The following is a 13461-nucleotide window of genomic DNA, read 5'->3' as shown; positions in this document are numbered from 1 at the left end:
GGAAGGAGGGAGGCATTCGGGGAGGGGATTGAGCCGCCTTTCCATCATCAGGCACCCGTAGGCACGTGCCTACAATGCCTTATGGTAAATCCGGCCCTGGAACGAGCGCTGAAATGTGAAAATTGGTCTGGTCCACAAGGGGAAAAAACCCTCAGTGGTGAAGTGGTTAAAGTCACCCCAGAAAATTCTAACCTCTTCCCACACTACAGTAAAATAAAGTTTGCCTCTGGAGTTGCTGGCAGGTCTTGTTAAATGTATTTATTATGTGTTTTTCAGTCTCCCTCCACAAGCCCATGCTTCGGATCTCTGATCTCCAGCCAGTGGGTCCTCACCGCCGCTCACTGCTTTAAAGAAGATGTCTTACCTGAAGCCTACCTGATGGAGATCGGTAAAGAGAGACTCCGCTGGCAGGAGCAATTCTCATAAACACATAGGTGCAAAGAAAACTGACACATGGTACAGGAAGTGACTACAGTGTGACCCTCACTGATAAGAAATTCCAACTATAAAACACTTTCCTAGCAGAAAATTTCTTATTAGTGAGGGTCACTTCCTGTCTGAGTCAGCCACGTACATACCTGATATTTAACTCTTTCAGGCAGAGAAAGAAAACAAGGAACACATTATAGTTATTTGTGTGCTAGGCACTGTACATACACATGTCTATCTCATCATCTCACATGTCACTTCGGGTATCCTTTAACTGCTGTGCCCGGGACCCCTGCAGAGTGTTTGACAGAGTAGCGTCTCGCCTGTCCCAGCCGGAGCACTCCTCTGTCAGTCCGTGACTCTGTGCACGCCTGTCCACCACTGGCCGTCTCTTCTATGTTATTACGTAATGACATGCTCCGGGTCCCCCATTGTGTGTAGAGGGGGATGTACTTTGAAATGGGAAATACATTAGGCGACTTGACGGCCGATCAACCATCTGATTCGATTATCGAATAATCGTTTCGGATGAAAATCTGTGCAGCCAAGTTCATGCTTAGTCAACGATGCAACCAATTTTGAGTTGCACGTATTGGTCGGACATGCTGCAAGATGTCAGGCCAACATGCTCTAGCAGGTCCGCAGCGATAACGGCGAGCGATATCAGGATGAGCGACGAAGGTGATGAAACCCCCAGTGCTGTTTCTCTAGTATATAAATGTGCATGTACCGTATTTTTCGGACTATAAGACCCTCCTGACCATAAGACACACCTAGGTTTAGAGGGTAAAACACAGGGAAAATATTATATACAGGTAGTCCTCGGTTAACAAACAAAATAGGGACTGTAGGCACGTTCTTAACTTAAATCTGTACTTAAGTCGAAACAGTGCACAGGGAGCACCAGATTGCGGTGATTCAAATGTTTTAAAGTACATTTACATTGATCTAAAGACGCCGTATGTGTGGGGAGGTGAGCAGATACATATCGCACACCTCCCATGTCCTGCGTCACCCTCCGCCTCTGCAAATAACCTCCGTGTCGCTAAACAGATCCGCGCCCTCTGACCCGGATACCGTACTGCGCTGCGCATTATGCTAGGTCGCCTCCTGGCCTGCGTCAGAGGGCACGGATCTGTTTAATGACACGGAGGTGTTTTGCAGAGGCAGAGGGTGACGCCAGGACATGGGAGGTGTGCGGTATGTATCTGCTCACCTCCCCACACACACATGACGTCTTTTGATCAATGTAAATGTACTTAAAAACCTTTAAATCACCGCAATTCCGCGCTCGGGGAGACGTCATCGATGGGGCGGAGCTATCGACGGGCCGTTCGTAAAGCGGGCGTCCATAACCCGAGGACTACCTGTATACTAAACCTGGTGCATCCGAGGTGAAGGGGCATCTTGTGGATTATGCCCCCTTTGTACCTCCTGCCCCCTTGTACCTTGTGTCTCACTGTGTCCTCCTCTATGCCTCTTTGTGTCCCCCTGTGTCCTCCTCTGCATAGACAAAGTACAGGGAGTCCCTGACATTGCGGCAGGTTGGAGGTTCGCATTAGCAGGCGTTCAATAGTCAGGAACTATCTGCAGTTGGACTATAAGATGCAGTGACTTTTTTCCCCCACTTTTGTGGGAGAAATAGTAAGTCTTATAGTCCAGAAAATACAGTACGTGCCGGCAGTGTGTATGGGGCTAATAGAAGAGTGGAGGATTCGGAAGACGGACGGGCACCGCGACACAGGTAATGTATAAACGCACACATTTACATTTATACACTGGGGAACGTCAGTAAACGTGGCAGACTCGGCCGATTCCTGAGACATTTCATGCCGAAATCAATCAGGAATCGGCCTGCGGTGTATGGGAGGCCAACAGATCTCTCTCCGATCAGATTCGATCACAGAGAGATTTGTTTCTTGGTCAAATGTGACCATCATTGCTAGATGTAAGGACACCTCTAGTCTGTCTGATACTCAAACTCTTTCTTCCCAGTCGATCATCACCCAAGTAGTCAGGGAGCAGCTCAGAGGGTGCGTCAGCAAGACCATTCTTTGCCTCGTCCACCTCCTCCCTATGTGGCAGAGAGATTAACTCTTTATGGCCAGCACTGCAACTTAGTAGCGTCTGCATATATCTTAGTGCGCCAGCATATTTATGGCCAACTTCCATAGAATTCTTGTGAGCCAACCATCCCACCTATGTTACCACCAGCAGATAAGGTCTCTGGAGGGCAGTCAGATAAGCCGTGTCTCTGTATATTTGCTGTTATTTTATCTAAAACTGGGAAACCTGCTGCAGGTAGCTAGCCTTATGAATGGTTTTATAAATCACATGCAATGTCTTTGTTATTTTAGGGGATCACACATATAAAGGAAGCGAGATAAAGATCCATGAGTGTTACAAGCTGCGTAGAAAGGAGGCCATCGGAGTAAGAGAGGATTATGACTATGACGTGGCTCTCATCAAACTGGACAAAAAAGTGACATTCTCCAAGAAGGCTAGGTAGGTGGGGCGATCATTTCTGTTTCAGTACAGCTATAAAACCACGCAAGATGCAGTTGGCCAAAATGATCAAGTATCTCTAGTATACAAGACAGAGCCTGCCAGAAAGGGCCAGATTTATGGAAGGGCCATACAGGCCCGGGCCTTGGGCGGCCGCAGCCCAATGGGGCACCTGGATATGAAAGAGGGGGTTTGCTACATATGAAAGAGGAGGCAGGAAATGGGGAGGAAGACATGACAAATGGAAACTGATGCTCAAGGGGGATGTTCATGGAAGGGGGGGGGGGGGGGGTCCTAAGGGTTAATTACTTACCTAATTAGCTGTAATTTGTTCACAGATGACACTCTGCCACCCTCCTTATCAATGCAGTCACAGCCATGTTTCCAATAGCTCTTTGCAAACCTCCTCCTATGATGTGGTGGCCCGTCCCCAACTTGGCAGCCACCAATTAAGCCACGGCTGCTGAGCTGGGGGTGGGACTTAAAAACCACAGATGGGGGTGGCCAGAGCTCAGCAGATGTTTTAGAAAACCCTGCTATGGTATCATCTCCAAGGAGGCGGAGCACTCACCTGAATGAATGAATGAATTAGGGCCAATCAGGTAAGTAATGAACCCTGAGACGGCCTCCTACCCCCGTCCTGCATCATTAAGACAGAGCCTGATATGACAGGCTATTTTTTATACCGGAGGTACTGTTTTAGATCATTTCAGGTGATAGTTTTGCAACAATCATTGTAGTTAGATGCTGATAAGCTTCCTGATAAGAAGTCTGTTCTGACCTATCAAGAGGGTGGGGGAGCATCAGACAATAAGCAGGAGGCATCGTGCTGCTGGCTGAATAGGAAAGGTCAGATATTGAGGGGCACCTGTACACACACTAGACCGTCATCTGACACAAATGATCATTACAGGAGAGAAAAGTCTACTTTGTCTTACATACAGCAGTAAAGCTGGCCATACAGCTACAGATTTTGCAGCCCAATCGACCAATGTTGGTGTTGCAACAAGCACGCCCGATTGACGTTTCAACCAATTTTAGGCAGATTTTATGCGGATATCGAAAGGGGATCGACCTGAGGTATATGGGCAGCAAACAGATCTCTCTCTGATCAGATTCGGTTAGAGAGATGTCTGCATCTGGCTACCTAATATTGTAGGCTTCTGTGGCTACCAATACTGGGAGGCAGCATCTGGCTATCGATTACAACAGCGTACTCAAGTCTTTGAGGGGGGGGGGGGGGGTGGATGAAGTAAAATATTGGTTAAGATTACCAATATTGTACAATCGGAATTAAGTAGTAGAATATCAGTAATTTTACCAATATTCCACTAGCCCTGGTCTCCGCCACCCCTTTTGCTGGGCGCCTTTGTACATGTACGCCTTTGTTGTGCTTTACAGAACAAGCGGCACCCATGCTAACCTAGAAATAAAAAACACATATATACTGTAAGTAGATAAATACTAGTTTTACTTACATAACAGATGTCCCAGTTATGATATCTGTGAATTTTATAAAAGGAAAAGCAGAGAATCCTATTCTAGACAGTTTCCATCTTGGTTACCTTTGAATGAAGCTAATCCTGACATCATTTCCTCCCTCACTCTTTTTTCTCCTCTAGCTAATTGTGTATTCGTTACCTGCCCTCCTCCCAGAGTTCTCAGACACTCCCACTGAGGTCTATACTAGGAAGTGCAGTGTCTTATGTCGTTAGGAGGGGGAAATAAAGGGAAGAGAAGGTATATATTATAGATAAAAAGAACCCCCAGCATGCAACGGTTTTGCCTGCCGATGGCATTGGCAATTAAAGGGCCAGTGCTCCTAAGGTGTGTGATAACGCCAAACCATAACAGCAGAAAAAGTTTTGAATGCAGGATTAGCATCTTTATCACTTAATACACTTGGACCAGTTGCTGTTAAAATTAGATTTTTATGGTGACAATTCCTCTTTAATCCAGTCCCTTTTTGCATCCGTTTCCTTTTAGTTTCAAAGTGTCTGTGTTTCGTTTTAATCTCTCCTTCAACCTTTTCTTATGAATATGTATTTTTTTGTTTTCAGGCCTATCTGCGTCCCTTGCACGGAGCCAGCTAACCGTGCCATGAAGCAGGCCAAGTCAGCGACCTGCGATAATCACCGTAATGTGTGCACTGCTTGTTTGTTTGATTGTCTTCCTATCCATCACATAAAACCATCTAAGCTAATAGAAGGGAGCTCACCATTACAGCACGTTTGTCATGCAGTTCAGACTCCGATATCCCATGCAACGAGCCCCTTCCAGTGTTACAGTTAATGCATTTTCTCTATTCATTACATTCGCTTCTGTGATAAAACGTGCATGTGTGCAGAAAACACATACAGAAAACCGACAGACTCAGTTTATTACACTCACTCTGTCCATCTCTGATGGAGCGGAACTGGCTCTGCAGACTGCTCCAACATCACTACAGTACACAGCACTTGGGGAGGGGTAGAGAGGTTGAGGGCTGGGCACTGTACACAAGACCCTGATGAACACTGAATAGGGATGGTCTAAAAATCTTTGTCTACAAAAACGTTGTATGATTCCTTATCTGTGGTTGAGCATATGCAGTCATTAGAACAATTGTGAAGAGAGAAGAATGTTTTTTTTCTCTCCATGCCCTTAGTTGTCAGTCTCTCAGGACAGGGAAAAGAAACTTCTCCCCCAATGGGGCCCCCTGCAGCTGCCTCCCTTGCAGGGTCTATTGTTACGCCCGTGTCCCCATGCCACAGCTCCACACCTCTAGTCTCGCATACCATAAAGTTTTCTTAAGAAAAATATGCTGTTTTAGAATTCAAACCAAACTGGTCCTTTCTATCCTGGTCCATTTTCCTTCATATTAACATTTGAAAATAAGATATACAGCTCTACATTGCTAATGATCTGTGCCCTTCCGAGTGCCTTAGTGACTATTTAAAAAGGATCAGCATAATAAGTGCAGTGATCCAGCACTCATGTTTTGTGCTTTTCCATGTGCCGCCCACCCCCGCTGTGTCCGTGCCCCCTACCTTGGCAACATGGTGAGGAGGTCAGCAATAAGCCTAACCTGGGATGTAATGGTGTCTGCGGGCAGAGGAGAGCTGAGTATCGGCATCACGTGACCGGGGCTTCCCTTTTCTCTGACGCTCTGACCTTGGGGTTGATTCACTATAACAAATAGCATGCCTTATCAGAGTGAACACACCATATCAGAGTAGCATAGCGAGTGCTACGAACTTATGCCTGCTAATTGGAAATGTCTGTTAATTGCCACTCGTCCTGCCCTGATCCCCAGCGGGTCCAATCACTTTAACCACTTGCCGACCGCCTACTTCATATTGGCGGCGGCAAAGTGGCAGCCCCAGGACCACGTAACGCAGAATGGCGTCGGGTCCTGGGGGAGGGGATTGCGGGCGATCGCGCGCGCGGATTGCGCGCGCATCGCCGGCATTAGGCTCCGCCCACATGTGACGTCAACCCGCCGGCCAATCAGCAGCGCCGGCGGGTTGCAACTTTTTGAAATGGCCAATTGAAAGTGTATAATACGCTTTGTTAGGTAAACAAAGCGTATTATACACGCTGCCTCCTCCCTGGTGGTCACAGCGCTCGATCGACCACCAGAGAGGAAGGCAGCACTGTGAGTCCAAATGCCAGCACACTGATCCTGCCCCCCCTGCACACTAATCGCCCACAGCACCCATCAGACCCCCCCCTGCCCACCCCCTGACAGCACTGTTTGCACCCAATCACCCCCCTAATCACCTATCAATCACCCCCTGTCACTAACTGTCAACGCTATCTTTTAGATCAGGCCCTAAACTTCCCCCTGGGGGCGCCTGATCACCCCCCCACACCCTCAGATCCTCCCCAGACCCCCCCCCAGACCTCCCCCCCCCCCCCTGTACTGTATACAGCTATTCTCTGTAATCACCTGTCAATCACCTGTCAATCACCCATCGATCACCCCCTGTCATCACCTGTCACTGCCACCCATCAGATTAGACCCTAACCTGCCCTTTGCGGGCATCTGATCACCCACCCACACGCTCAGATCGCCCACAGGCCCACCCTCATAACACCTACCAAGTGCATTGTTTACATCTTTTCTCTCCTCTAAACACCTACTGATCACCCATCAATCACCCATCAATCACCCCCTGTCACTACCTGTCACTGCTACCCATCAGATCAGTCCCTAATCTGCCCCTTTTGGGCACCCAATCACCCGCCCACCCCCTCAGATTGCCCTGAGACCCCCTCTGATCAACTTGCCAGTGCATTGCTTGCATATATTCTACCCTGTAATTACCTTCTGATCACCTATCAATCACCCCGTCACCCCCTGTCACTGCTACCCATCAGATTAGACCCTAATCTGCCCCTTGCGGGCACCCAATCACCCACCCGAACCCTCAGATCGCCCACAGACCCCCCGCCAGTGCATTGCTTGCTTATTTTCTCCTCTGTAATTACCTATCAATCACCCCGTCACCACCTGTCACTGCAGGCTCCTGATCACCCTCCCCCCTGCCCTTATATCTCCCTCTGATCACTCCACCCTGCCCTAGATCACCCCCCTGCCATTGTGTATATCTAATCTCCTGTCTGTAACGCTTGATTGTGCTTTGATTGGCTCCAATTGTCTCAATTGCCCTGTGACTGACTTAGATTGTCCCGTGATTGGTTTTTGATTGTCCTGTGATTGGCTTCGATTGTGCTGTGATTGGCTTCGATTGTCCCGTGATTGGCTTCGATTGTCCCGTGATTGGCTTCGATTGTCCCGTGATTGGCTTCGATTGTGCTGTGATTGGCTTCGATTGTCCCGTGATTGGCTTCGATTGTCCCGTGATTGGCTTCGATTGTCCCGTGATTGGCTTCGTTTGTCCCGTCATTGGTTTTCGATTGTATTGTGATTGGCTTCGATTGCCCCGCGATTGGCTTTGATTGCGCTGACTGGCTGTGATTGCCCTCTAATCACTCTTATTGGCTCTAATTGTGTTGTAATTGCCTTGATTGCCCTCTGATTGTCTGTGATTGTTTCTGATTGCCCCCATTGCTGTCTGATTGCCCCCTGATTCCCCCCCCCCCCCCCCGGTCACTATCCTAGTGATCTAAAAATAGTGTTTTTAGTATCACTAGTGTTAACAGTTAGGCCAGTTAGCTAGGCCCCTGTGTTAGTGTCAGTTAGCGCTCAGCCCACCGCACCACAGTCACTAATTAGTCGCTGATTAGTGTCATCTTTTTCCTGGGTAGTCTCAGAGGAATACCCCCTAAATTTAGCAGCCCACCATGGCAAGAAAGGGGTATTCCGATGATGAGGTTCTCAGGTACATGGCCCAGTCGGATGAGGACGATTGGGACATCTCATCCGACGAATCTTCTGGGTCAGAGTACGAACCTGTGGACAGCAGTGGCTCGCTGACCGATAGCGATAACGAGGTTGAGGTCCCGGCTAGAGCCAGGCGTACCACACCCCATGTCACTGGACCGCAGGTGGCGCAGGATCTGCCTCAAGGGCAGCAGAGTGGTGCTAGCGCTGGTCTGAGGTTTCATGGTGAGGCATACACCAGCAGCGCAGCATCTCCTGGACCTGGCACCAGTACTTCCGTAGACCCTGGTGAAGTGGTGAGCACCAGAAGGGAAGTTGAAACTGGTTCGGTGGCACGTGCATTAAGACCCGAGTCGCAGCCACCAAGAAAACGGGCCCGTACTACCCATAGTCTTCCAGAGGTGCTGGCAAATCCCAATTGGCAATCCCCTGGTTCCGCCGCACCCGTACTGCCCCCTTTCACCGCCCAGTCTGGAGTCCAGGTGGAGACAGATAATCTAGTAACGGCCCTAGACTTTTTTCATCTGTTCTTCACCGAGGATCTCTACGACTTAATTGTGGCTGAGACCAACCGTTATGCCACACAATACATCACCGACAACCCGAATAAGTACTATTCCCAGGCTTACCGGTGGAAACCACTCCAAGTTTCCGAACTTAAAACTTTTTTGGGCCTTCTCCTTAACATGGGTCTAGTCAAATTGAATGTATTGCGGTCTTATTGGTCTACGCGCCCAATATATCACCTGCCCATGTTCTCTGCTATCATGTCCAGGACACGGTTTGAGATGATCCTGCGCTTCCTGCACTTCAATGACAACACAACCTGTCATCGGAGTGACCACCCTGCTTATGACCGGCTCCACAAAATTCGGCCCCTCATAGACCACATGTCATCAAAATTTGCAGATGCTTATACCCCTGAACAGCACATTTGTGTAGACGAGTCCCTCATACATTTTACCGGGCGCCTTGGCATCAAACAGTACATCCCAAGCAAGCGCGCCCGGTATGGGGTGAAACTGTATAAGCTCTGTGAAAGGGCCACAGGCTATACTTATGGTTTTAGGGTCTATGAGGGAAAAGACTCAAAATTGGAGCCGGTCGGATGCCCTGACTACCTGGGGAGCAGTGGCAAGATTGTGTGGGACTTGGTGTCACCTTTGTTCCAGGAGGGGTACCATCTTTATGTGGACAACTTCTACACAAGTGTGGCCCTCTATCAGCATTTAAAGATAGAAGGGATCCGCTGCTGTGGCACCGTGCGGCCTAGTCGCCGGGGCTTCCCCCAACGGCTCGTTAGTACCCGGCTTGCACGGGGGGAGAGGGCTGCCTTGTGTACAGATGACCTGCTCGCGGTGAAATGGAAGGACAAGAGGGACGTTTACCTTCTGTCCACCATTCACACAGACACGACAGTCCAAATTCAACGGGCAACTGAGGTCACTGAAAAACCTCTCGCCGTCCACGACTATAATGCTTACATGGGAGGGGTGGACTTCAATGACCAGATGTTAGGGCCCTATTTAGTTTCCCGCAAAACCAGACGCTGGTATAAAAAAGTGTCTGTTTATCTAATTCAATTGGGTATTTACAACAGCTTTGTTCTCTACAGTAAGGCTGGGAGAACTGGAGCGTTCCTTAAATTCCAGGAAGACATCGTTATGGAACTCCTGTATCCAGGAGGTGCCGTGGCCCAACCCCAAAATGCAGTTAGCCGGCTGCATGAAAGGCACTACGCCTTTCCCATTCCGTGTGGCCCAAATCAACGCACCCCAAGAAAACGTTGTCGTGTCTGCAGCAGGGCTGGAACAAGGCGTGACACCTCTGTTTACTGTCCCATGTGTCCTGACCAGCCTGGTCTATGCCTAGGGGAGTGTTTCCAGAGGTATCATGAGCAGATACACTTTTAGAGAGTAGGGAACTCCAAACATAGCAGTAGGCACACAAGGGTCTCTGTGCTATTTCACACTGGCGTGATGCGTTAGGGAAAATTGCCTAGCGAAAGTCACACTTTGCGGTCCCCCCCCTACGCCGGAAGTGCTTGACTTAACGCTAGTGCATGCCTACTGCCTACGTTACTGGGTGGCTTCTGTGGCAATTTGGGTCGGCCCGGAAGTCATGTTAGTCTACGGCGACGCAGTTACTTACTAGGCCGAATGCGATTACTGTCGAATGCTACTCTAGCGGTATTCTCTGAAGGTCTGTTTGGGGCGATGCGGTGCGCGCGACCCACCGGATACGCCAATATGCAGTGTGAACCCAGACATCAGGTTTCCAGAGACCCTAATACACAGTGCTGCCAGAAACCTCTCCTTTCACTTGGGACAAAGTGCATAATGTACTTCGCCACATCTCTGTGCGATTTGCACTTTGCATATTGTCCCATGGGGGACGAGAGGTTTGTCCTCAGAAAGGTAAGAAAAAAAAAAACAAATAAAAAAAACAGGTAAGCAAAAAAGTTAATGTTTGGTTCCCAATGTTAATGTTTGGGTTAAAAATGTTCATTAAAGTTTATAAAAGTTGATGTTGATGAAGTTATTGCTTTGCTGCTTGCTTGTTTTTTTTTTGTGTGTTTTTCTCTCTTTTTTCCATCCTTTACCCTTCCAGGTGGACCGACCGACCGACCAACCAGCTGCAGCACTGATGGTGCATCCTGACAGAAGCATTGTGTGTCTGTCAGATTACACACAAGTCGGTGCATGCAGCGCTGCAGGACGAGATTTCTCCTCTGCAGTAAAAAAGATACGTTTGCCGAGGCATATGAGCTGAGGGGTGGTGTTGGAGCTCCTATGCTTTGGCAAGCACTTTGTATCAAAAAAGAACTCTGGCAATGATTTGTTCATCCACATCGATCGGTGTGAATGGATAAATCGGCTTTGCCAGGGCATACGAGCTGAGTGGGTGGACGTTTTTGGGTGGCAGCTCCTATGTCCTGGCAGACGCCTTCCCCTCTTTTTTTTCACATTTTTTGGCAGATATTTTTTCATCCACATTGATTGATTGATTGACTGTCATTTTTCCTTTCAGCCCAGAGTGCAGTACCCGTATGCCCAAAATAAGGAGTATAGCAGAAACTCCTAATACTGGCCATACATGTAATGATTGCAGAGACCCTAAAATGCCAGGACAGACCCCACGAATGATGCCATTTTGGAAAGAGGACACCCCAAAGTATTACGTGAGGTGCATGGTGAGTTCATAGAATATTTTATTTTTTTGTCACAAGTTAGCAGAAATTGTTGTATGTTTTTTTTCACAAAATGTCATTTTCCGCTCACTTATGACAAAAATTTTTTTTTTCTATGAGCTCACCATGCCCCTCATGGAATACCTTGGGGTGTCTTCTTTCCAAAATGGGGTCATTTGTGGGCTTTGTTCACGGTCCTGGCATGTGGGGGGGTTGCTAAATTGTGAGCACCCCTGTAAAGCCTAAAGGTGCTCATTGGACTTTGGGCCCCTTTGCGCAACTAGGCTGCTAAAAAAGTGTCACACATGAGGTATCGCTGTACTCAGGAGAAGTAGTATAATGTGTTTTGGGGTGTATTTTTACACATACCCATGCTGGGTGGGAGAAATATCTCTGTAAATCACAATTTTTTAATTTTTTTTACACACAATTGTCCATTTACAGAGATATTTCTCCCACCCAGCATGGGTATGTGTAAAAATACACCGCAAAACAAATTATACTACTTCTCCTGAGTACGGGAATACCTCATGTGTGGCACTTTTTTGCACCCCAACTGCGCTAAGGGGCCCAAAGTCCAATGAGTACCTTTAAGATTTCACAGGTCATTTTGCGACATTTGGTTTCAAGACTACTCCTCACGGTTTAGGGCCCCTAAAATCCCAGGGCAGTATAGGAACCCCACAAGTGACCCCATTTTAGAAAGGAGACACCCCAAGGTATTTACTTAGGAGTATGGTGAGTTCATAGAAGATTTTATTTTTTTGTCACAAGTTAGCGGAAATTGATTTTAATTGTTTTTTTTCACAAAGTGTCATTTTCCGCTAACTTGTGACAAAAAATAAAATCTTCTATGAACTCACCATACTCCTAACTGAATACCTTGGGGTGTCTTCTTTCTAAAATGGGGTCACTTGTGGGGTTCCTATACTGCCCTGGCATTTTAGGGGCCCTAAACCGTGAGGAGTAGTCTTGAAACCAAATTTCGCAAAATGACCTGTGAAATCCTAAAGGTACTCATTGGACTTTGGGCCCCTTAGCGCAGTTGGGGTGCAAAAAAGTGCCACACATGTGGTATCGCCGTACTTAGGAGAAGTAGTATAATGTGTTTTGGGGTGTATTTTTACACATACCCGTGCTGGGTGGGAGAAATATCTCTGTAAATCACAATTTTTTAATTTTTTTACACACAATTGTCCATTTACAGAGATATTTCTCCCACCCAGCATGGGTATGTGTAGAAATACACCGCAAAACAAATTATACTACTTCTCCTGAGTACGGGGATACCTCATGTGTGGCACTTTTTTGCACCTTAACTGCGCTAAGGGGCCCAAAGTCCAATGAGTACCTTTAAGATTTCACAGGTCATTTTGCGACATTTGGTTTCAAGACTACTCCTCACGGTTTAGGGCCCCTAAAATCCCAGGGCAGTATAGGAACCCCACAAGTGACCCCATTTTAGAAAGGAGACACCCCAAGGTATTTACTTAGGAGTATGGTGAGTTCATAGAAGATTTTATTTTTTTGTCACAAGTTAGCGGAAATTGATTTTAATTGTTTTTTTTCACAAAGTGTCATTTTCCGCTAACTTGTGACAAAAAATAAAATCTTCTATGAACTCACCATACTCCTAACTGAATACCTTGGGGTGTCTTCTTTCTAAAATGGGGTCACTTGTGGGGTTCCTATACTGCCCTGGCATTTTAGGGGCCCTAAACCGTGAGGAGTAGTCTTGAAACCAAATTTCGCAAAATGACCTGTGAAATCCTAAAGGTACTCATTGGACTTTGGGCCCCTTAGCGCAGTTGGGGTGCAAAAAAGTGCCACACATGTGGTATCGCCGTACTTAGGAGAAGTAGTATAATGTGTTTTGGGGTGTATTTTTACACATACCCGTGCTGGGTGGGAGAAATATCTCTGTAAATCACAATTTTTTAATTTTTTTACACACAATTGTCCATTTACAGAGATATTTCTCCCACCCAGCATGGGTATGTGTAGAAAT

The 13461-nt window shown here is 47.4% G+C and overlaps 1 protein-coding gene across 2 annotated transcripts in view; it reads left to right on the top strand.

The window, feature by feature from the left end:
- Positions 1-13461, top strand: part of LOC137528782 (complement C2-like) — a 59705-nt gene that overhangs the window by 28232 nt on the left and 18012 nt on the right. The window contains exons 12-14 of one of the 2 annotated variants that reach the window (XM_068250354.1): positions 277-388; positions 2787-2934; positions 4995-5071. In XM_068250354.1, the coding sequence (XP_068106455.1) occupies positions 277-388; positions 2787-2934; positions 4995-5071 (337 nt within the window). Of the gene's footprint in view, positions 1-276; positions 389-2786; positions 2935-4994; positions 5077-13461 lie in introns of both variants that reach the window. The other variant, XM_068250355.1, reaches the window with a different exon arrangement.

Source organism: Hyperolius riggenbachi, chromosome 8 (assembly GCF_040937935.1).
Source record: "Hyperolius riggenbachi isolate aHypRig1 chromosome 8, aHypRig1.pri, whole genome shotgun sequence".
Taxonomy (NCBI): Eukaryota; Metazoa; Chordata; class Amphibia; order Anura; family Hyperoliidae; genus Hyperolius; species Hyperolius riggenbachi.
The sequence above is the reverse complement of the archived record's forward strand: the minus strand, read 5'-3'. Positions and strand labels throughout refer to the sequence as shown.